General features: G+C 33.3%; 3 protein-coding genes across 18 annotated transcripts in view; 2 read left to right on the top strand and 1 right to left on the bottom strand.

Annotated features, from left to right (window-relative positions):
- The window catches only part of LOC111062599 (fibroblast growth factor receptor homolog 1), a 66,469-nt gene extending 62,095 nt beyond the window's left edge, over positions 1–4,374 (top strand). For all 11 annotated transcript variants that reach the window (XM_039427418.1, XM_039427413.1, XM_039427407.1 and 8 more), the window contains 3 exons: positions 735–875; positions 1,863–1,968; positions 2,277–4,374. In XM_039427418.1, coding sequence (XP_039283352.1) covers positions 735–875; positions 1,863–1,968; positions 2,277–2,369 — 340 coding nt within the window. In that variant the 3' untranslated portion in view covers positions 2,370–4,374. The remainder of the gene's footprint in view (positions 1–734; positions 876–1,862; positions 1,969–2,276) is intronic.
- A 4,358-nt stretch (positions 4,375–8,732) lies between these two features.
- Positions 8,733–23,554, bottom strand: LOC111063265 (protein arginine N-methyltransferase 1-like). Of its 2 annotated transcripts, none has more exons than XM_039427405.1 (5): positions 23,403–23,554; positions 22,162–22,404; positions 21,472–21,707; positions 17,070–17,307; positions 8,733–11,055 (listed from the first exon to the last, which is right to left on the bottom strand). In XM_039427405.1, the coding sequence occupies exons 1-5, from the start codon at positions 23,469–23,471 to the stop codon at positions 10,672–10,674; spliced, it is 1,170 nt and encodes a 389-aa protein (XP_039283339.1). In that variant the 5' UTR covers positions 23,472–23,554; the 3' UTR covers positions 8,733–10,671. The 2 variants fall into 2 exon arrangements, with proteins under 2 accessions (XP_039283339.1, XP_039283340.1); XM_039427406.1 differs by having other exon boundaries at positions 23,282–23,490.
- A 288-nt stretch (positions 23,555–23,842) lies between these two features.
- LOC111061195 (AT-rich interactive domain-containing protein 4B) overlaps positions 23,843–24,530 on the top strand; it is a 73,829-nt gene continuing 73,141 nt past the window's right edge. For 2 of the 5 annotated variants that reach the window (XM_039427402.1, XM_039427401.1), the window contains exon 1: positions 23,850–23,986. The gene's annotated coding sequence lies outside the window, so the exon portion shown is untranslated. Of the gene's footprint in view, positions 23,987–24,530 lie in introns of all 5 variants that reach the window. The other 3 variants (XR_005571209.1, XM_039427403.1, XM_039427404.1) reach the window with 3 other exon arrangements.

The raw sequence follows: 24,530 nt of genomic DNA, 5'->3' as shown, positions 1-24,530 counted from the left end.
TTTATGGGGAGAAAATTTTTCAATATACTTCCTAGAGAGTTGAAAGAAATAGAGGAGGTTGAATACCTACAAAAAAAATTAAAGGAATATTTGGTGGGACTATCTCTATACTCTTTGCAGGAGTATGTCAATTTGACTGTAAGATTTTAGAATCTTGTTTTTTATCAGAATTTTTGACTTCTGTATGTGTAAAGGATGATTTTGTGACGATATTAATAATTCTTTTTGTAATTTGACACTGTTCAGATGTATTTTGTGCATTTTGATGAATAAAGAAATTTTCAATTCAATTCAATTCAACTCATCAAAAATAAATTAAATCGTTCTCATAAACATAACTTACAGGTCCAATATAATGCTTCGTAACAGAGGTTGAAAGAGGATTTTGAATATCTTCACAATATTTAAACCAATTTTAAATTTGTTTTCAATAATGAATTACATTAATAGGACAACATAATTGGAAGGAGAATGGAAAGAAACAAACTAAGTTCAATTTCTAAACCTTTTGTAGTTTTTGTGTTAGAGATATGTCACAAAACTTACAGTATCTTTTCTTTATAGATGTTTTTGTTAGAAAAAAGTATTTTTTGATCTGACCTTTTGTTACCGGTACTCCAGATTCTCAATCTTACAAGAAAAATAAATTTCTCTCATTTTAAGGACGATTTTAATTGATTTTTGAAGTACCTACCTATTATGAGAGTTGTAATTTATTTTCAATGCCTTTACAGATGGTCATATGGAGTGTTATTGTGGGAAATAATGACACTTGGAGGTACACCATACCCATCAGTTCCCAGCATGGAGAAATTGTTCCAATTGCTGAGGAGTGGACATCGAATGGAAAAACCCCCTTGCTGTTCACTTGAAATGTAAGTCGGCCTACCATAAAATACATAAATACCATATCCATGTGAGTCGCATCTTCATTAATGGATGATCTTACATCTTAAAAATGACATTGAATCTTTTATTTTCATTTTTCAAATAGAATTATTCTATGCGTTATGCTCAGTAATTGATACATTTTATGTATTAGGTGACTTTTTGATAATATTACTTTGACCTCTAATAAATTACACAACTGCTTTAACCTAATAAGCTACCATTAATATATAAATACACGAATTTCAAACCAAACAAATTATTGAATTGTGTTGGCACTACTAAGAGCATTCCTTTGTGATAAATTTGGGTATTTGCGATGATTTTATCTACAAATATTTTCTTTAGAGTGTATTAATGCATTGCAGGGCAATGCCAAAGATAAATTCGGTGTAGGGCATATTTATATTGTATAGTACGGTAATATATTGGAGACTTTATATCAGAATAGAAATTATACATAGGTAATATTTTTTATAGCATACGGTAGTTAATATAGAGAGAATACCGTATACATATTTCACTGTAGTATATATAAGAAATGTAACTAAATGAAAATGATGTGTTTGTGAATGTGTAAGTGTAATGTAAGAGAGAACCGACTGCGCCAAAACTTCGCAGGAAAAATAAAGGCAGTCACTCTATTCTATATGATAGTTTATTATCAATATCAATACGGAATTTTATACCTAATTATTCAACTCTCAAGTTGAAAATGTTCCAACTTTTTTAGTTTTTTAATTTATTAGTGGGTTAGTGATAATTTTCAAATATGGTACGGTACACTCTTCAATTTATAGGGTAGTCTAATAATAATTACCTATTGAGCTAAAAGATTCTGGTAGGTACCGGTTATAAAAACCATCATCTGAAAGTCCACCAAGTTCCTCAAATTATTAAGTAAAACATCCGTTGAATTGGTTCTCTTTATCAGTCATGTTTGTTATTTCAAATTACCTTTTTATTTTTCACAGCTACCTACTAATGAGAGACTGCTGGAGTTATCAGCCCAACGAACGGCCGAAATTCGAAGAACTAGTCGAAGATCTTGATAGGATACTCACAGTTACTGCGAACAAGGTAGAATAATAAATTTTATGCTCTCTAGGTATTATAAAGTATATAATCTTTTCAATATTCCAATAAACCTTCACATATAGGGCTGCTAAATAATGACAAAAATAACCATAATAACAATAACAATAACCATCATTGACAAAATTCATTTGAAACCATAAAATCATTGAGAAATAATTGTTTTTTGTTAAAGTTACATTTTCACAAGTGACTTACAAAAAGCAAGCTGCTCCTCGCGCTGCAAGGAGTCTCATCTCTATAATATTCATATTTTTGTTATCATTAGAAATGTCATCTTTTTTTAATTGCAGGAGTACCTAGATCTGGAACTTCCTCATCTTGATACACCGCCATCGAGCCAAGAGTCAAGCCTGGGAGAAGAACAGTTCCAGTACCTGTTATAGTCGCATTTATTGCATTAGGGAACGGTCACTCTAATAAACAGAACATTTTGCGCTTCTTGAGTAACGACTGTTTCCTTATTACAGCTATTACTGAATTGATGAGGTGGTGATGGTGCAAGTAAAAGTAAGAGATGGAAGATGATGTGTGGCGAGAGTTTTAAGAATAGCATTTAGGCCTATATGTACAAAACTGGTCTCCAGTAAAATAAGATGTAACCGATTTCTGTAATAATATTTATTACATTCGGATATATTGTTCTAGTATTATATTTAACAATTAAGATTATTGTTTTGTTATTATTGTCATGCTGTTGCAATTATTGTGTTTGTAATTTGTGAACATAACATATTGTATCTTCAACGGAAGTCCATACTATTATGTAATATAGCGTCTATAATATATTGTAAATGGGATAAAATGTAAGTGTAGTTGAATCAAATAATTAGTATTAACTTGAATTGTTACCTAGTAACTTGGTTTAATTGATACCTAGCATTTTGGAAATAATTGATATTTTCAAAGTTTATTGCTGAGCAATGAAAAATTTGATAGAAATGTATAATTTTTATTGGGATACCCGAATTATTAAAATTGTTTTTATTGTGAATTCAAGTCTTAAGATTTCCCATGTTTTGTTACGTAGTCAGTTTATCATCTTAGAGAAGATAGAATAAGACATGCTATGCTATTTTTGCAATGTCTGTCGAAAAGGTTCCGTTTTATAAGTATGAGAGTTTTTAGCGTGATCACTTTGGAGTGTCGATATAATCGGATTCATGTTTAGTAAGGGAAACATTTTTATTTATATTCAAATAAAAACATAGCTTATGGATGGTATCTTTTCTCCGTGGTTCCATAGACTTAATTTCTTTATAATTCTGATGCTATCATTCATGGTGCTGTTCAACTGGAAGTAGAATTACTATATTATTATATATAACTGGAAGAGTAAAGAAAAAAGAATGTTTAGTTATATTAGGTACAATATGAACGGAATAATAATAAACATCTACTTGATTTTTATAAAAGCCAAGATTTTGTATTTTACTATAGGCTAGATCTTGACAATTCAATCGTATTATTATTTTATTCAAATTTCAATTGATCCAGATTTTCAGGAATGAATGCATGTTTGTAGAAATTACCGTATCTTTCGTAAAAAATTTAATTCTCTCTATAAATAATACCATAGAGAAAAGATAGCATAATGCAATCTTTTCTCTATGATAATACATACCGTAGTAAGAGCTAACCATGAACCATATAGCCTACAATAAATTATTTGTGTTCTACTTTCAATGTCAATTTAAAAAAATGAACTTATATATAAAGTACCGGTACCGTTACTGACTAAAGTTTTTTTTATTTAATTGTTGTAGGCCTATGTGTTGGTAATTTATAGTTAATGTGCCTATGTTAGTAAACTACAGCTGTAGAAAATCAACTTTTTCTTTTCTTTCACTGTACGGTACCTATTGTTGTTGAATTGACTCCTTCAAACACGGACGTGTTCCATAATATGGAACATATATTATGAGAGGAGTAGTTTTCAGGGGAATGTATTGTAAAATATACATTCTCTGAAATAAAATAAATTTGAATTTGTAAATGAAAATGTACCGTACCCATTCAGAAGGCTATTATTCATTTATAAGACATCAGAAGATTGATATTGTTTTAGAGTTATTAACCATTTTGTGAAGAATAGGCTATATTATTCTAATATTATAAGCTAAGTTTTGGAAAAAATGGTAGTCATAAAGTATAAGCATTTACAAATAAGGTTTTAAATTTTCTCAATTCTAAAAGTTTATAGTTTAAATCAATAATTATTATTGTTTATTTTACAAAAATTCTAATTCCAAAATGTGTATAAAGATGTATATGGTGTAAATAAGTTATTACTGAAATGAAGTTACAGCTTGCAATGTAAAACATTTATTTATAATAATAGTTCACTGAACCTAACGTACGTCTATTAATAAAAATGGTTGATTTTCCATATCCCAAAGTTTTATTCAATAGTACACAGGTGCTTGTACCTTTGGATTCTTCAGAAAAAGGGGGTCAAAACTATAGTGAGATTCACCTTATCAAGTCAGCACCTGATTAGCTTGCTATCCTTGAGTCATTAGACAGAGCAATTAGCACTATCCTTTTCTAGTTTTGCACGGTTGGCAATATTGTCTGTATGCCATGTAGCGTTATGATAGAATATCTAATCTTAGTTATTGATTATCAAATCATGAAGAGATATATTTTCATGGTGATTAAAAAATATTTGAGAAAGAATTGATCATTATCAACAAGAATCACAAATTAATATTACAACTTGAATCCATGATTATTTCACAGCTATCCAAGACAGAAGGCGACCCTTCTTAAAAAGAAAATTGCCAACCCTGTTGTCCTATCATTTCCACTGACTTTATAATGCAAATCTCATTTTAGGGGTGAAATAAATTAAGCAATTATCATGGAGGAAGAATACATCACTCCTGCTTATTCTATGATAATAATAGAAATGTTTACGGTACTTTTTGCAACTTACAAAACCTCAGTATCTATTATACTCCTTGTACGCTGAAGATGTGGCTCATCAGTGCCACGAAACGCGTCCGATAATCAACAAATTCGTGAGTACTGTTATAAAAGTGTAAGATCTTGTAACATTATTTATTATGATAATAATGTCAGTCTATACTTCATGATGAATGTTCCCTAAGAGAGTGGAGCGGGGAAACGCAAAAATTCGAATTTTATAGCAAATTATCTCAGTATCTAGTACTACTTGTACGCTGAAGATGTGGCTGTGCCACGAAACGCGTCCGATAATCAACAAATTCGTGAGTAGTGTTGTAAGTGTAATATATATAGTGTTATTATTTATTATGATAATAATAATATCAGGCTATACTTCATGATGAAGGTTCCTCAAGAAATATAGAGAGTGGAGCGGGGAAACGGGCAAATTCGAATTTTATAGCAAAGTAGAGTCGGTAGTTTGAAATTTTGCACAATACGGTAATTGAAATGAACGCATTGCCATTTAGTAACCGCATGGACTGGTGTGCAACGTGCAGTAGCGTAGAGAACATTTTACTTTCCTTGGCCTCTTACCATAGGTAAGGAAAGTATTGCTTTCCAAAAAAATTAAGGTACCCCCAATTTCTAAATTCCTATACGTTTCAAGGTCCCCGGAGTCCAAAAAAGTGGTTTTTGGGTATTGGTCTGTATGTGTGTGTGTGTGTATGAGTGTATGTGCGTCTGTGTACACGATATCTCATCTCCCAATTAATGGAATGACTTGAAATTTGGAACTTGAGGTCCTTACGCTATAAGTATCCGACACGAACAATTTCGATCAAATGCGATTCAAGATGGCGGCTAAAATGGAGAAAATGTTGTCAAAAACAGGGTTTTTTGCGATTTCCTCGAAAATGGCTCCAACGATTTTGATTAAATTTATACCTGAAATAGTCATTGATAAGCTCTATCAACTGCCACTAGTCCCATATCTGTGAAAATTTCTGGAGTTCCATCCCATCTATGCAAAGTTTGATTTTAGACTCCCAATTATCAGGCTTCAGATGCAATTTAAACGAAAAATTTCGAGTGGAAAAGATTGAGCATGAAAATCTCTACAATTAATGTTTAGTAGCATTTCCACCTAAAATTGAAAATAAGCTCGAAATTCAAGAAAATGTGATTATCCAATAATTGCAAACTGTTGGCAACTGTTGATTCTATTAAATGATTCACTATGAAGAGATAGCAGACCTCGTATGTCTCCAGCGTTATTGTCCTGTCACCAGCTGGCTCAGATCTTTGTTTATTAGTAAACTTTAGTTGCGCGTGAACACTAGCGTCAGGTGTTCAATTTTCATAATGGCAAGGAAAGTTGTGTGAGTGCGCCACACCAGATTTTTATAAAATGTGAATATTTGATATTTATTTGATTCATCTTACATTGCCAGGTCTGACAAGATGAATATGGCAAACACTTATAAAATTAAAAAAAAAAAACAACAAATTAATAACAGAATAAAGAGATAAACTGTGAATAAAGAGAATATTACTACAGGATTAAATTTTCCCCTGTGGGGATGTACGGCATGTAGGCTTCGTGTCCGGCATTAATACACGAACTAAAAGAAGAAAATTTAAAATGAAATGGCTGTCATTCTCCAAGATTTAAAACAGGTTCATTCCACAGTTTCCACAACAGACTGTGAACGCCGACAAATGAGAGCGTATCTTTATATTAACTTTAAAAAAATGAAGAGGCACTTTTTGGACACTTTGATTGTAGGATCATAATGACATGATATGAATACATAGACTTTCATAAGCAAATTATCAGTTTTAAGAATTTATTCATGGAAATTACATTATTTAAAAATTATCAGTTCTCTTGCACCTGCATCTTTTCGATGTCATCTCAGAAAGTAGAGCTGCTTTTGGACATTTCGATTGTAGGACCATTAGTGATCTGCTAGTTTCATGAATTTATTCCTGGAAGTGACATTTAAAAATTATCAGTTTCATTGCACAAACCACAGGAGCGAAATACACGGGGGGTTTTTAGATGAGACGACATGACACGACAGGGCAGGAATAAGATCTCCAACTGGCTGAATATCGATCGATACGCCAACGCATTCAGCCAATCGGAGAGCTTCTTGTCCTGTTCGTGCCGACTTGTCTGAAAAACGCCTCGTGTGTTTCGGCCCATAAAAGGCTGTGAACGCCGAATCTCAATACATCTTGGAAAGTAAAGGTACTTAATTATATGATTTCAACCATAGGAACATGAATGGCATGATCAATACATGCCACTTCATTGGTAATCTACTACACCTTTTCCAATTTTATTTGAGAAAGTATCAATTGTATTTGAGAATAGTAACTTGTAATTGAGAGAATGTCAGATGTAGATGAGAAAAGTCAATTGTATTTGGGAAGTATCACATGTAATTGAGAAAAGTGAATTGTATTTGAAATTGAAAAATCGTCAAATGTAAATGAGAAGATATCAATTGAAAATTTTCCAATTGACATGTCGTGATTCTTCTGTAGCCTACAGGTTTCATTTGAGCAGGAAAGGATACTGTACTACGTACACAGTATTCCAATAATTACTATCATAAGCTTTGCATGGGGGGAAAATTAATATTTTCAATGGTGAGAGTATTTCCCCTGTAGGCTACTGTTTACGAATGATTAATGAGAATTATTTCTATGTATGTATTGGCAACGCGACTTTTGTCTCCAAACATTTTGTGAAATATTGCACTTGATGAAGATCAAATTCTCTAAGTTTAAGGGGCAATTGAACTTTATCATCAATCAATAATTTAATCTCTTGATCAAACAATTCGGCAATTCTTCAATGGATTTTGGGGCATGAAAATAAAGTTTTATTCAAAATCTAAACGTTTTATTGGAATATTAATATATTATCATATTATTTTATATGAGTACAGTTATAAAAAATATAAGTACTGGTTTTTTTAAATCATTTCCCAATTACAATTGACATCTTCTAGATTTGAAATCGTATGTTCTCAAATTGAAATGATAGCTTCTCAAATAAAATTCACTATTCTCAATTAGAAGTGATGACTTCTCAAATACAATTATTGACTATTCTCATTTATATCTGACGTTTTCTCAAATACAAATGACTATTCTCAATTACAATTGATACTTTTTCAAATACAGTTGGAAAAGGTGTAGTTTAATAAATTGATACGTGGAAAGTACATTATTTCAGAATTCGCAGTTTCCCTGCGACAACCAGTATTTCTCTGCTCACGCTTTAATTATTATTATACTATCCAACAACGACACAACTTACTCGTCCCAAGTTTTGAAGAGGATCTAGTTTTCAAGATCTTGTTTCTAGGACACTCGTCAATTCTATTGGACCATTACATCTATAGGTTTAATAAGTGTCCTAGAAACAGGGCATAAAGCCTTTGTGCAGAACAAAGATTCACTCTTTGTTCTTAACCTTGGTAAAAAGTTTGGACTTTAGCTGAACTCTTATTTTTACTTATTAATATATTAATCTACCTCTAATGGAGTTAAATAATCCTCAAATAATGCTCACTGTTTGAAGTGTGTCTCACTAAAGCTCAATATTATAGACTGCTAATAACACTCTTGAGATTATTGCATCCATTCTGCAAAAAACACAATTGAATAAGATGCCGGTAATGCTGGTAGTAGTGTGTCTTGGTAACACCTTAAAGTTGGAACTCGACTAACCATGGTAAGATTTTCAATAAGCATCGCAAACCGAATGCTTCAATAAAAACTAGAAAAGTTGTAGGAATTCTCAAAAATAAGAAGTACAGTTTTGCCAATTTCCTGAGAAAAATACTCAATTTTATTCTACTAAAGTTTGGAGTAATCACAGATGAAAATAAAATCGTTCACTAAGTAGAGTTGTAACTGACTTCATCAATTGCAAAGTAAAATTACATTACAAAACCTTACTACTTGGGAATAGAATATCAGTTACTGATATTAAGATAAAATGATACAAAATTATAAAATGAATAATTCTATTTATTGAAATAAAATGATACTACACTTGAAAAAAAAAACATCTTCATCACGTTGTAGATGTATTATTACGATTGGAGAATACTAACTTGAGCTCTTAGAGAACAAATATGAATTATTGGTAATAGTAAAGCTCAATAAAAATGCGCTTATAGGAAAAACACTTCGTTGATTATATTCATATAAAATATGATACATTTTATACAATTTATAGTAGCGTTCAAAAAACGAGGGTTCATCATGTAATATTATTTTTATTCAAAGTTTCGACTCAATCTAATAAGACGCCGAAACTCAATTATCATGCAACAAATACAACTAATTACTACAAAAAAACAAAAACAAATGAGGATAACAGTATCGACAAAATTTATGTTATTTTAAAACTCAGCTTTGCGTTATTATTTGAAAAAGAGTGTTCTCAGATCCTACTGTTAATTGGAACATCGAAAATTACATTACAAAGTTTCTTAATGCAGGTAAAATCAAGTTAAATAATTAAAATTATAAATTCAAAGTAGTTCATGAAGTAGAAGAAACAAAACTTCCGATTGCCATTCATAAAAGACAAATGTATATTAAGTAATAATTTCATCACTGAAAGCAACTAGAACTTGGCCGGAAAATGAATTGACGCGACCATGTTTCTGCCTAGCCGCAACGAACATAGTGGGAGGGAGGAGGAGGAGGAGGAGGGATGAACAGGTGTTTGGGAGGACGAGGACACGCTGTACAGCTCTCCTACCGCTTATCTGTGTCATATTTATGTGATCGGAGGTTGAATAAAAATTACCCTCGTATTCCATGGCATTTCAATGTAATACTGCTTTCACTTCAAGAACTAAGATCTCGAATGAAGATTTACAATCATACAGAGTAGAAGACAAAGCCTTAGCCATAAAGTCGAAGTATAAATAAACTTAAAGACAACTAATCACCGAGTTCATAGTTAAAAATTATAACATTTAAAATTTCTGTCATGACTTATGTTTTGAGGTTGCATCAAGTTTCCCTGAATGGGATGACAACGTGAAATTCAGCATTGATTGTTCTTTGGTCCACATATCATTTAGGCTACTCAGTATTCTATAACACAAAGATAGATAGTTTAAATGTTATAGCAATTCAAGGTAGATGATGTGGGGTCCAATTATTTATAGGTGTGAATCATAGATCTAACAACTTGAATTCCATTTCTATTCAGTTTAATGATGGTTTGGAAAACCTCTTTTCTTTTTATTGGTGGGCTAGAAATAAACATAATTTAATAATTCAGCATAGTGCGAGTTCAAGATTTTCCTGAGTAAACTAATATGTTTAAACAATCCTAGCAGCCAATAATAGATAAGATACTCTATAATGCATTTCATGGTTAAAAACCTCTGGCTAGACGTTGGCTTCCTTTAATACGTTGAAGTTTGTATGCAGTTACGAGATGAGGACGCTCATCTGTCTGCCACTTTGTAACAACAGATAATAATAATGTAAGCTGGCCAGAGGTTTTCAGTCATAAAATGCACTATAGTGGTTCTCGGATTAAGTAAAACGATAAGCACCACATCGTTGATATCCTATCGCAATTTCGAGAAAATCGGTACCTAGTTAATTTTTTACAATCGTAGTTGTTGCAATTCTCGCCCTCTATACACTACGTTACGTTCAGATTAAGTTCAACTGTAAACACAACAATCGCGGATAGAAAATTTAAAGAATAGTCCACAGCGTTGTCTAACGCATCCGATAACAGTTTGCTTCGTGCATTTCGCACAGTTCACCCTTAAAGTCGAGTTCAATGTTGAAGTCGAGGTCGCGGACGTTGCGTGCGTTCTGCTTCATGGAGAAAGTGCCGTAAATTTCCTCGCCCTTCTTGACGGTGATGTAGTCGTCGAAGTAGAAGACGGTCTGCTTCCAGTGTGTGTAGGGTGCCTCGGGCGCCGTGCTGAAGCCAATGCGCTTGTGGCACTTGGTGAACTCGATCGTGAAGAACGTCACCAGCGCTTGGATGTAGTCGTTGCGGCGCACCTGCAGGTGGAATGGCGATGAGAAGTTCAGGTCGTCCTTCGTCACTGTGTACAGGTCTACCTCTTTCAGCATGCACGAGTTCGTTACCACCTGTCATAACATTTAACAAAAACTTCATGGACGTGGCGTGACTGATGGAGCATAAGACGAGGTGTGTGTGCCTAGCGTGTATAGCTTCGTACAGACTTAAACGCCACGAACACGCGCATTTTGCTTTTTATCAGCTGATTATATCTGTACAAAGACACAGTCATATATAATGAGACAGATATAATAAGCATAGCATCAGCTAATAAAAAGTGAAATGCGCGTGACGTGGTCCTCAAGTCTGTAAGCAGCTTATTTATTTATATCATTTACACATGCACAAGATCAAAACAATGGTTGGGAGAGAAACAACAGAATTAATCTAAAACTATTTCTCCCCCGAATTTAGATAGTTGATGATGAGATCTGAATAAGGGTTAATTATAAATATAAAAAAATAATTATTACACTCCTGACGTGTGTTTGCGTGAGATTTTATAGTTTCTTGCTTCAAAATGTTTTCCATTCCATAAATTTTTCTCATTTCATTTTTTAAATTGATTGAAATTTATTTGAGAACGTATTTTGGCCTCACAGAAGTTTCAGTCAAAGAGAGGGGCTGAATGGTGTGCCTGTGTTAGGCTATCAATAAATTCCAGTCTTTAGCATAAAATTTAGTACACAATGCATACCAGGCCGTTCTCCTTACTTTAAAATTCATTAGAAACCAAAATAGGATCTTCCAACGGCTTTTGACAATTGGAAAAATAATTATTATTTTCAAGTTAAAATTATTTCAACTGATAAAATGTCTCGCTTTTACCACCCACTTGTCTTTTGAAACAAAAAAGTTCCTAGCATGTCGAAAATTTCATGATTTCTGATCGAAATGTCTCGACATTTACAATAACGAACATAATCATCTTTTAAAAAATAACTATACATTAGATAAAAATGTTCCAGACTCCAATTAATAGAAAGGAGACATTCTTCCCATATTTTGATGTGAAATATTCTTACTTATTACGACACTCCATGATTCTGAGAGTCTTTTCCTATCGACCTTAGTTTTCGAGATATATAGATTTTTCGATATTTTCAGAATATGCCTACTTCCGGTCATTAAATACTCAATAACTCGAAAACTACTGGTCTAATTTCAATTTCAAGGGTATTGTTGGGAAGAGAAAAACATTTCAAACAAGATTGATGTAATTTTATTTGTTGTGAGATATTTTGTAGTTTTTTTATTAGGGCTTAAACTTGAAAAAATGCTATCCTTCAAATTAAAAGTGAAATTTCAAACCTTTTTTTCTCGGTTTTTCTCCGGGTAATTATAGTGGTTTCAATATTTCAAAAACTTCTCTATTTCATAAGCTTTCGAATGTATATAAATTCGAAAAGTTAAGTTTCATGATAAAGTGTTCAAAACTGCTAATATCTGGAATGAACACCTTGAAAATGAGGAAATTCACAAACAGCATGCATCAAGTGGTGATGCTAGGGTGAAAACACCAGATTTCTCTCTGGCTGTATTCACAAGTTTCAATCAATATTTCAACATTCTAAAATGATATGACTTTTTCAATAACTTGCATTATTTCCTGTACCATAAATCCTGAATAAAATAACAAGAATTATGTTTCAGCCTATTTTCAGTGTGCTTTCCAGTTAATTTGTATATGTATCAGCTTTGGCTAGTAGAGAAGTGTTCACGTTCATTATCATGAAATTTACATTGATTGAGTACTTGAACATGTTATTGGTGTATGGAGAGTGTGGATGCAATTCAAGAGAGGCAGAGAGAGTATACAGGAGACGTTTTCCTGACCGAAAACACCCATCTCATAACACGTTGTAAAGATTGACAGATGTCAAGATGGTTAGGGTCTAGGATCAGTTTCAAGGTACTAGAGGCCCGTCTTGATTTCTGAAGCTTTTGAGAATCTTATTCTAAAGTATTTAGAACAGAATCCTCGATCCAGCATCCGGCGGGCAGCTGGGATGTTGGATGTTTCAAGAATGATAGTTCAAAGAATATTGAAGAACAATAACTTTCGACCATTTCATGATACCCCACTTCAAGATTTGAATGAACCTGATACTGTTTCATGGATGCAGTTTTGCCGTTGGATATTAGCACAAAATTGTATTCAAATATTTTATGGACAGATCACAGATAAAAGTACGTTCACAAGGAATGGTGCTGTAAATTTCCACAATAACTTTTCCAGATACATGGACCTTTCATTTTCCCTGCAAGAATAAAAGGTGAATTTTTTATGGACTTTCCGGCCAATGAGCTTCACGAATCGATTGAAGACGTGCCTCTCAATTTGAGGCAGAATATTTGGCTCCAGTTGGATGGCTGCCTCCCTCATTATGCTAGAAACGTCCGTGGGTGGCTTGATAACAATTATGCTGGGCAGTGGATTGGCCGAGGTGGACCCGTAAGTTGGCCACCACGCTCACCTGATCTTACTCAAATAGACTTCTACTTTTGGGGGGTTGTGAAAAGTATAAAGTTCACAGAGAACCTGTAGAGACCAGGGAGGATCTGATTCTCAAAATTCGATTGACGTTTAAAGTAATGAAGAGACGACCCAATGAAGTGAGACAGGCAACTCGAAGCTTGATGAACGTCAGAAGAAGTTGCACAAAGAGAAATGGAGGCTATTTTGAATTCCTGTAAGCAATGAGAATGACATGTAACTTGATTATCATCTGAATGATTGCCATCAATTTTTTTAATTTTGTCATTAATATACTTTGAATTATTATTCTATGAATATATTTTGTTAGATCTTGTAAAAGTGCATGATTAATATTTTATATAGGATTTAGGCTATATGCTACTAAAAATAATGCAATAATCAGGTGATTTCACCCTTGGCGAAATAATGCAAGTTATTGAAAAGGTCATATCATTGTAGAATGTTAAAATATTGATTAAAACTTGTGAATATTGTCAGAGAGAAATCAGGTGATTTCACCCTAGGATTACCACTTGATGCTTGCTGTTTGTGAATTTCCTCATTTTGAAGGTGTTCATTCCAGATATTGGCAGTTTTGAACACTTTATCATTGAACTTACCTTTTCGAATTTATACTCATTCGAAATGTTATGAAATGGATAAGTTTTTTTAAATATTGAAACCATTATAATCACCCGGAGAAAAACCGAGAAAAAACGGTTTGAAATTTCACTTTGAATTTGAATAGCGTTTTTCCAAGTTTAAGAGCTAATAAAAAACTACAAAATATCTTACAACAAATACAATTACATTAATCTTGTTTGAAATGTTTTTCTCTTTCCAACAATACCCTTGTAATTGAAATTCGACCAGTAGTTTTTGAGTTATTGAGTATTTAATGACCAGAAGTAGGCTTATTCTGAAAATATCGAAAAATCGATATATCTCGAAAACCAAGGTGGATAGGAAAAACGTTTAATGAACATTTTTTGTCAGAAATGTCGAGTAGAATCTATTGTCAACGGCTGTTACAACCTTGGTGGGACACCCTGTATATATATATAAATATAATATGTTAATTTTAGTTTCTTATTTCCTTATTTAAAATATTTTAATTACTCTTCTGCTTGTTCTGTTTAATGCTCCTGTATGCGGACGTGACCTCTCTCAGAAGGTAATTTGCATACAGTAATGACTCATTGCTATGTGATCATTTATTATTCTTTTTATGTATTACTACATATTATTTTTTGTAAATCTTGTAAATGTTTTCTTAAGCTGTTGCTCATTATTATTTTATTGTAGCTCTAGTAGAGAAGTCTATTGATGTACTTTTTGTTTGTTTTCTACTGTATTTTCTAATGGAGTTGTTGCTTGTCTGCTTGTTATTCTTATAAATATTGTATCGAGCTCTTGTAGAGAAAGAAGTTGGCTGTATTTCTTAATACATGTACATAATGCATGTTTGCTTATTGTGCTGTTACTATTTTCATTTTTCACTTGTTTTGTACATGATTATTATTTAATGAAAATCCTAAATAAATGCTGTATATCACCCCGGAGACTTCTGCTACTGCAGACATTAACAACAGGGTTAACAGCTAGATGGAAATTCGATGAGAACTACTATCCATAAATTAGTTGCCAGCCCGGGAATCGAACCCGGTACCTCCCAATTGCTAGTCAGGAATGCTTACCCTTACACCAAACTGACAATCTCTGGATAGCAGCGCTCATTTTATACGAAGCCATAGCGGCCAACCAGTTACAGATGGAATTAAATAGAGAATGCATTTATTCAAATGCTAATTTATATATGATTATTATATAACGAAAATCCTAAATAAATGCTGTATATCACCCCGGAGACTTCTACAGAAGTTTATTTAGGATTTTCGTTAAATAATAATCATTTATAAATTAGCATTTGAATAAATGCATTCTCTATTTAATTCCATCTGTAACTGGTTGGCCGCTATGGCTTCGTATAAAATGAGCGCTGCTATCCAGAGATTGTCAGTTTGGTGTAAGGGTAAGCATTCCTGACTAGCAATTGGGAGGTACCGGGTTCGATTCCCGGGCTGGCAACTAATTTATGGATAGTAGTTCTCATCGAATTTCCATGTAGCTGTTAACCCTGTTGTCAATGTCTGCAGTAGCAGAAGTCTCCGGGGTGATATACAGCATTTATTTAGGATTTTCGTTAAAAACAGTTTTGGGATGTGCCTGTTAGTCCTCCCCCAATCATTTTGAAGAATTGTTTTCTGTTTATCAATAAATGAATAACGAGAGAAGCTCGGTGCCCCGATATTTAAATTTAATAGTAAAACGAACTGAATAGAGGTGGAATTCAGTTTGTGCGTAATAACCAGCTGACGTCGACCACGACCGGGTCGTGCTCGAACAAAATAGCCGACTGCTTCTGTATTAAATCATAGGTGCGTTTTCGTTTATACAAATTTTCACTGCGGACCGAGCATCGTACGCGTTCGTTTGTGGCAGGACTCCTCCAGAAGCAGTCTCTCAACCATCCGCAAGGAATTCTATAATATCCATATCCATTATCAATAACTACATAATATATCATATTTTTTTAATATACAACAATATTTTGTATGCCTCTGTAGTACTTTTTTATTTAATTAAAATATATAGGCTAACCTATAATCATTAAAATTGTAGATAAACCGAACTTTGGTTTGAATGTGTGACGATTGACATTGCGACCGAAATGTCAATGGAAAACAGACACTTGATCCGCTGTCGACCACAATTTGTCAGTCATCTTGAAATCAGGCACGACCCGGTCAACGTCAGCAGTTTACGCACAAGCCAAAACCCACCCTAACTTGAATTCAAAATTAAGAGTAGTTAATTCTAAGGATATAGGCTAGTTGGAAAGAGGAAGAAACTTTCAATAAGATTCAAATATTTTTTAAATGTATGAATTCAGGGCTACTTTCTTGTATTTATAAAATATAATTATAGTACCCTTTAAAATTGATAAAATAATAAAACAATAATACAAATTGTAACGTAACAATTATTATTGTTTTATTAATTTTAAAGGGTACTATAATTCTATTTTATAAATAAAGATTCAAATAATTTGGATCATTTGTTTGACGGTTTCGATTTATTTATGAGTGCTCAAAGTTGAAATAAGTACATTCGTCGAGTTCAAAGATAAATTTTAATCAAATTGAACGCTCTTAAAAAGTTCAAAAACTTCAACAAAGGAACAAATATTGTACTAATATTACTGGAAATCTCTTCCTCTTTCCAACCATATTCTTAGAATTTGATTTCGACTAATAGTTTTTTAGTTATTGACATTTTTCAAAATTATTGAAAAACCTTTACATCTTGAAAACTAAGGTATAAGACAATTTTACTATACATCTTTTGTTGCAAATTTCATGCAGAATCTATGGCTGTTACACCTTTCGTGGGACACTCTGTATACATCTTTTCGTAAGGCACTCCCCGCCAATTATATGAATTTATTGTAAATATTTCATCCTCATTCCAACCATATTCTCGCCATTCATTTTTGACCGATGGGTTTGACATAGGAATGTATAAATGTATGCTTTTGCCAACCTGTTTGGGATCGACAACATCGATAAGTGGCTCGCTGATGGCGACCTTGCGAATGGCGCTCATGTCGAAGCCGTACACCTCGTCCCACCAGTTGATCTTCTCGTCCTTGTACTGGCGGTCCTCGATGCCTGTCACATAGAGCGCGGCTCGGTCGGGGAACAGCAGGCCGTCCGGTCGCAGCCACTTGTCGCGTGCATACAGCACTGTGTCCAGCATCGACTCATAGAACAGGCAGTACCTACACAACCTCATCATTCATTAATCATTCTTTATACAATACTTTTATAATAAGGGTCTTCAACGCACGAGTTTGATGTAGAGTTAAGACACAAGTGAGCGAGCGTAGCGAGTCTTAAACATATCAAAGGTGCTTCAAAGACCATTCAAAACATACTATAATGATAGTTTATACAACAGTTTTATAAAAAGGGTATTTGGCAAATACAATTTATTCAAAAAAAAAACACTTCAAAATTACAAATATGATCAAAATATAATTTAACCTGAAATAGAGTAGTGAAGAAACAATAAAAAAAAACGAAGATAAAAACTCAATCTCAAAAATGTTGTTCGAAGCCTTTCGCTGAGATGACACAACAATGTATGACGTAAAACATGTGTGAGTGTGTGCATGATAAAGCTGCATTTAATTCATAGGTTCTATAATAAGTGATATCAGTTGTAGTGGTATTTTGTTCAATTTGAGCAGCCAAGTTTTTACCAACTTGCAAAAAATATATATTCAATTCAGCTGAATTTCTGGTTCATCATTTTATTTTTCTATCATCAATGATTTCATTTCTGTAATACTATAGTTTTCGTTTATCACTACTGCATTCCTCTATTTTTGATCGATAATAGTTTGCTTTTGTTTTATTAATCTGTTTAATTGGGTTTTATATGTTTTATTGTTGTGTTGAAAGGTTTTATTGTTTTCTTTATATAATTTATCTCTGGTTCTTATTGATTTTACTAGTCCAGAAGTAATCCATGGCTTCAAAGTCTTATATCTGTGTGGTATTTTATCACCTGACTAGAATTTTCAATTCATTCAATCAAAACCGTACAGAATATTTCAAGAAAATCGTTGACGTCATTGGATTGATTTTCATAAATACTATCCCATTTTTTATTACTCATTAATTCCTTAAATTTTTTAAATAATTTTCTTATTGAAATTATCTTTATTCTTCTTTAAAAGTACAAACAATATACATATATATATATATATACAAAGTTTGAAGAAGGTTCCTCACATGGGCAAAGCCTGTGTGCGAGGAAACGGACACTTATAATATTACATTGCTTGTATAATTTTTTGTCGTGTATAAAATTACTCACTCCTAAAGTCACCGAGTTGATCAGAAATTGTTGTTTTCAATATGTTTCCTACCTCAATGTCAAATACTTTATCAGTTATTTTAAGAAGTATATTGGTCTATAGACGACTCTGCTTGATTAGTAACTCTAGTGCTGCCATTAATACAAGATCTAAAGCCATTAACATTTGGAGTATATGAATAGAGTTATGAATAGTGTTGGCCTAACTTTTAAATGAACAGTATACAGTATTTAGTATTCATATATATGGATTTACAATATTATCGTTTGTTTGTAGAAAACAAATTCAACTTAATGTCTCCGACTATACAAATGTTATAATTGTGGTATACTCTGGATGTAATCAAGACTTTCAATTTTCTTATCGCATTACTATTTGGAAACCTATAGATAGCAACAAAGTTTATATACTTATCTAACGTTGTGTTTACAAGAATATTGATTGCATTTGCTTCACAGATATCACAATCTATATTAGTGAAAGATAGATCTTCTCTTATTAACTATTATACCGTCACATTTATTATATTTAGCGTTTTTGTTTACAACTCGATAACCATCTAGATTGAATAGAGTGGGTTCATAGTTCTCAAGCCATGTTACTAGTTGTTGGATCAAAGCCTTCAGCTGATGACAAAAATATGCATGATGAACATGTACCTAACCTAAGTCTAGTTAGGCTACTTGCACACACACCGATCATGGACGGCCGGTGTTCTACCGGCCGATTTTTTATCGATAACAAAATTTTAACGGCTACTTGCACACACACAGATTTACATACCGGATACTGAATTATTGAATGATAATGAACTTAATCATTTTTGAAAATTACTGAGAGGATGATACACCTCGAGAGCATTCATGCAACCCAATGGAGAACATGTCACTGGAAAAGTATAAGTTATAAACAATGTCTTATTATACTGAAAGTATTAGCACATTGTATAACCTTATTTAGCGAATACAACACAGGTCTTGCTTCCACTAACGATATAAGGTTTTGGCTCACTATGTGTTACATGACTAAGGCAATATTCTAGTAATGGTATATACACACTAAGTGCAGATTACGGGATCTTTATTTGATATTTTACAAACGTAATTACCTCGCACTATCAATAGAGCAGAGCAGTCGATTGGAATGGAGGATGGTGACATGGTACGTAGCGAGAACTGGCAAGGACGGTCGGAGAAAAATCGGCGTGTGTGCAAGTCTGTATTTACTCACGGGCGCCACTGTGTCGCCGGCACCGGTGGAACGCAGTGGCAATGGCCAGCTGCTCGTCGGCATTTTACCGGCGCCGATTAGCGGTCGGCGTGTGTGCCAGGTCCCGTTCTCACCCAACTATCACAGTTGTATGTAGAACAGCTTTATCCAACCCAACAACTCATAATGGTGGTATCAGCATCTCCGGTGGCAACATTTGTGTCAATACATGCTTCCATCATTTTCTCGATTAACATGTCGATCAGTCTTGTTTTGTTCTTGAATGAAAAAAGACTTAGAAATTGTCAAAAAACCACTGATTTATTGATAATTAGAAAGACCGGTTTCGGTTATTACACCATTGTCAATCTCTGATAAACAGAGATCAGTTTATCAGAGATTGACAATGGTGTAATAACCGAAACCGGTCTTTCTAATTATCAATAAATCAGTGGTTTTTTGACAATTTCTTAGTCTTTTTTCATTCAATATGAATAATTACCACAATATCAACTTCTCAACTACACAAAAAGCTTGTTTTGTTCCTTTCATTAGCTAGAAAATGCTCCTGTTGGACTGTGATGGTCGTATTTTCATGAAAGTTTATGTCAACCGAGGTTTTTGTAAGCCCTCTTCTCGCTTCTGCTCTGCTCGTTTTGTGCTGTTGACATCAGTGTAACCATCAAACACAACCATACAGTTTTCGCCGTATTTTTTATTTATTTGTATTTTATTTTATTTTTCCCGCCTGACTGGTGGGAGGTACTGGCGTGACTGTGCGGTGGTGGAGGGGGTGGGGGGGTTAGCACGCCACCACGTTCCAGCCATCTGCTCCCCCCCTTCCACAGCCACATGATCTTGACTTTAAGCCCTCCATAGCCTACCTTCACTGGGATTACTCGCACAAACCGGTATTAAAAACTCCACATAGTATTATTATTATTTGTAGTAGTATAAGTAGAATTTGTAATAGTAAACTATAGTAATTTTGAACAATGAATATTTTTCCCTATTTTCTCCACTTTATATCTCCACTATATTAATCCTATCAAAAAAGTGCATAAGACCTTTTTTGTTGAAAATTTTACGTAGTTTAATTTTACTAATGACAACCTTTTTCCTGTAGGCCATAGTTTTTGAGTTATTTACAAAAAAAAACCCGAAAAAATGCACCTTTAGAGCCCCCTCCCCCACCTGTCAGTACTTTTAGTATGTTGTTTAAGAAGCCTTCCTCTACAACTGTACCAATTTTGGCTTATACATGAATTATTTCCCCTATTCGGCATTTTTTTGTCTTTGTTGCCTTGACTATGGAAGCTGAGATCAAGGATGTCTGGAAGCAGGAGAAAGTTTCAACTGTCCCTGTCATTATCCCTATCGTTGGAGTGATCAGACAGAAGGTTTCAGCAAATCTCATTCGCCTTGGTGTCTTAGAGAGTGCGAAATATGGAATCCAGAAGGCAGTTGTATTCAGGACGGAATCAATGATTAGATCCTTTTTGAATATGACAGATTAAAGATGTACCAAAGTCTTGCCAATTGCCGACTTCGGTCGCAATAACAAATACTCTATTTGCAAGTGAAGAAATTAAATAGTAAATAATAAAGACAATGAAAACCTCAAAACTATAGAGACAAACATCCGCAACTAACTAATACTTGTATAATATTAACTCTCTATGAACTTTAATAATGCAATAATATTTTCAATAGTCAACACAAAACAAATTACTAAATAGCAAAGCGCGCTTACTTGTCTTTAGACCCATGAGCACTTCAAATACCAACCATATATCTGGTTGTGAACGAACAAAGTAGCAAAAATAATATAAATTGTGTGGATTTACTGACCCCATCCATTCAGAAATGATGATGTCAACACCGTCAATGCCGTCGGGCAGACTGACCTCCTCGACTTTGCCCTTGATGATGGTGACCACGTCAGCCAGCTGGTTGGCCTCGACTATCTGCTTAGCGTACTCCACGATGTTCGAGCAGTCAATGCCAATCACTCGGGCGGCGCCCGCCTTCGCTGCGAACATCGACAGAATGCCCGTGCCGCACCCAATGTCGAGCACTATCTTGCCCTGAAACATCAAGTCACATAATCTCAATTACCGTACACTAAAATGCTGTGTAACCTAACCAAGGAATTAGGTTAGGTTCAACACAGCTACTTGATATCCTTTACCCAACCAAGGTATTAGCATAATAAGACATTCCATGGTATAGAGTGTTTATGTTACAATTAAAAAAAAACTTGAATTACCTTTTAGTTCCGACAAAACACTAGCCTAGTTATCAAAAGAAATCTGTACAGAACACAGTACAAAATAAAATATAAAATGTCTAGCCTATTATGTATTCTTTATTACATGATCCGCAACAATTTATTACAATAATCCGCAACATTTTTCGTTAAAGATTCAACTTTTTCTCAATTTCAAAATAGGCTAGGCCTAATATAATAGAATTACAATTTTAACAGATATCAAGCTATGTTCCTCAAGTTATAAAACTAGAAAGAAGAAAGAATTTTACCTTGAATAAATGTTTGTTATGATACATGGAATTCCGGTACGTCAATGTTCTAACTTCATCTTTCAACATTTCTTCATGAATGCCGAAATGTGCATAGGAATCAAAGTAATAGTCTCTGGACGTCATTTCTTCAATATCTACATCACCATCTTTAGGACAAGGCTTAGAATTAGAATTGACAATTAGTTTGGTCGGTAGAGCACCATTTTCTGTTACTCCTTCCATCGCCTCCATTTTGTCAGCCTGAAAATTGAATAAAGGTCAATTAAATATTTCAAGTCAATTTTACACTATTATGAATAATTTCTCTCAACATGAAAAAATTACAGGAATCTGTTGAATTTGAGCTTAAAAAAAGCAAGATGTGATAAAACCGAAGACTGTATTTTCTTGCTGATTTATAGACTATTGCCGTTAAGAAAGTTTGAGTGCTGAAGGGAGATCCCAATACCAAGAAAGAGATAAGTGAGAAACAGTAAGAAAGTAGATAGGCTAATATCTCACAACACTCTGTGATTGTAATACAATTACATTTAGCCTATATTAATTCTGCAAAATCAATATAAATATTTTCCTGTATGATCCTTCATACTGACCAAATTATCTGCTCTTGTTTTCGCGAAATATAAATAAAGTCGTTACTTATGCTGGGATAATAATTATACTAATAAAATAGATGTCATAAAAAAATTGAAAGGCTCTATTATTTTTATTCAACACAGTCAAGATGCTTGTGTAGACAGTAGACAAAGGACTATGATGCTGACCGGCTTTACAATAATAGCTACAAGATAAACCAATTCAAATTATTTGAGTAATTTTAAATTCTCTGAAAAAATACGAGATAACACTATATAAACTAAATAGTAAATTTAATTATTCACGTGCAATAGTGTAAAAGAAAATAAACCAAACTCAAAATTACAGAAACTTATAGAAAAAATATTTTTCAAGGACAGACAAGATGTTATTATGTATTTTCTTGGAAAAATACAAGCATGAGTTAGAAACTACTAGCAAAAGTAGTTTAATTCAAACAAGTGAAATAAAATTACAGCAAAACAAAGCATTCACTCCCGCTTCCTCGTGTACCAAAAGTCATCAAATTCTGCAATCTTACCGTGATGAGAGAGACACAGATTTCCAATAAATAAATGAGGACCTCAGCTACCTATCACATATACCAAAATCATACAAGTAAATCAAAAATTAAAACAGTTTAATGTTAAATTTAAACATACCACTGAGACTTCGGTATTGTTTTCTACGGAATTAGTTTCAGACGGAAGAACTACTGCGGTTGCCGCCATCTTTTTGGTTTCTTTTGCAAAAGGACGGATCGTTGAACGTGACTAAATATTATTTTTCAAAATTTGACTCTTTTGATCATAAATCGATTAGAAAAAATAATGTTTGATTTTAAAAATGTTTATTTGTCAAAATTCAGCTTGAAAATAGGTTTTATATCATCAAATGAATTTATGGATTGTTGAGCAAAATTCAACGATGACTAGTTGAAAATAATCAAAATATATAATACTAATTTCTTTAGATTGAAAATCCTTGATAATCAAGCAAAAATATATATAAATTCAAATTATATTACAATCTGATATTGTAGAGTGACAACCTGTACTTTTGAGTGAACTTCTGTTCGAGACTGTAACGTCAAATTTGGCCAATGGGAGAGCTAGAATTTCTAGTTTATATTTCTCTAGTTCCTGCTGCACATTAGTTCGCTAGTTGCTGTTTTGCTTTTCCAGCTGCATTTGGTGTACGTAGTTCAAAGTGTTTGTTCATGGAAGAAATTAGTAGTGTTTTACAGGTAATTTTTATATATTTCAATCTTATTCTACTTGTTAAAATCTTTTTCCATAATTTTAAATTGTATTTGTTTAGGTTTAACTCATAAAAGTGTTGAAATCACATCTTGAACCAGTTTCCAAATCTTTGTCTCACATTATCTTTTATTTCTTGATTATCATTCTTACATTCTTAGCAACTCAAAAATTCATTTGCTTTTTAAATGTTTCGAATTTGGTGCTGATAAATAAAAGTCCTTCTACTAGGTCTTGCCCAATCTTTGTAAGATGGTGATGCAAATGCTATTTTAGCTGGCGTTACCTTTTAGTGATATTGTTGATGTAGTTCTTATTGTATAAAATAAATGCTTCTGTTGTCTTATAAAATGTTTCTTCACCTACTTATTTATTGATGTTTGTAACAATTGTTTGTAATAAAATAAATCCTCAAATATAAGACTGCCTTTTCTAGGCAAACGTCAAGTAAGTAGGCTATTTCAAATCGGTACGGTAATGTAGATTAAATTCAGCTTATATCATTATTCACAGGTTAAATATCATTCTATG

The sequence above is a fragment of the Nilaparvata lugens genome, chromosome 4, assembly GCF_014356525.2.
Source record: "Nilaparvata lugens isolate BPH chromosome 4, ASM1435652v1, whole genome shotgun sequence".
Lineage (NCBI taxonomy): Eukaryota > Metazoa > Arthropoda > Insecta > Hemiptera > Delphacidae > Nilaparvata > Nilaparvata lugens.
This window is presented reverse-complemented; position numbering and strand designations above follow the sequence as displayed.

What these genes read in the sequence shown, in the direction of transcription:
- LOC111063265 (XM_039427405.1), bottom strand. Translation starts at nt 23,471, where the DNA reads ATGGCGGCAACCGCAGTAGTTCTTCCGTCTGAAACTAATTCCGTAGAA. An exon ending in ATAACAAACATTTATTCAAG is followed by an intron (nt 21,708 to 22,161) that starts GTAAAATTCTTT and finishes TTGATGTTTCAG; the next exon opens with GGCAAGATAGTGCTCGACAT. An exon ending in ATCATTTCTGAATGGATGGG is followed by an intron (nt 17,308 to 21,471) that starts GTCAGTAAATCC and finishes GAGGTTGTGTAG; the next exon opens with GTACTGCCTGTTCTATGAGT.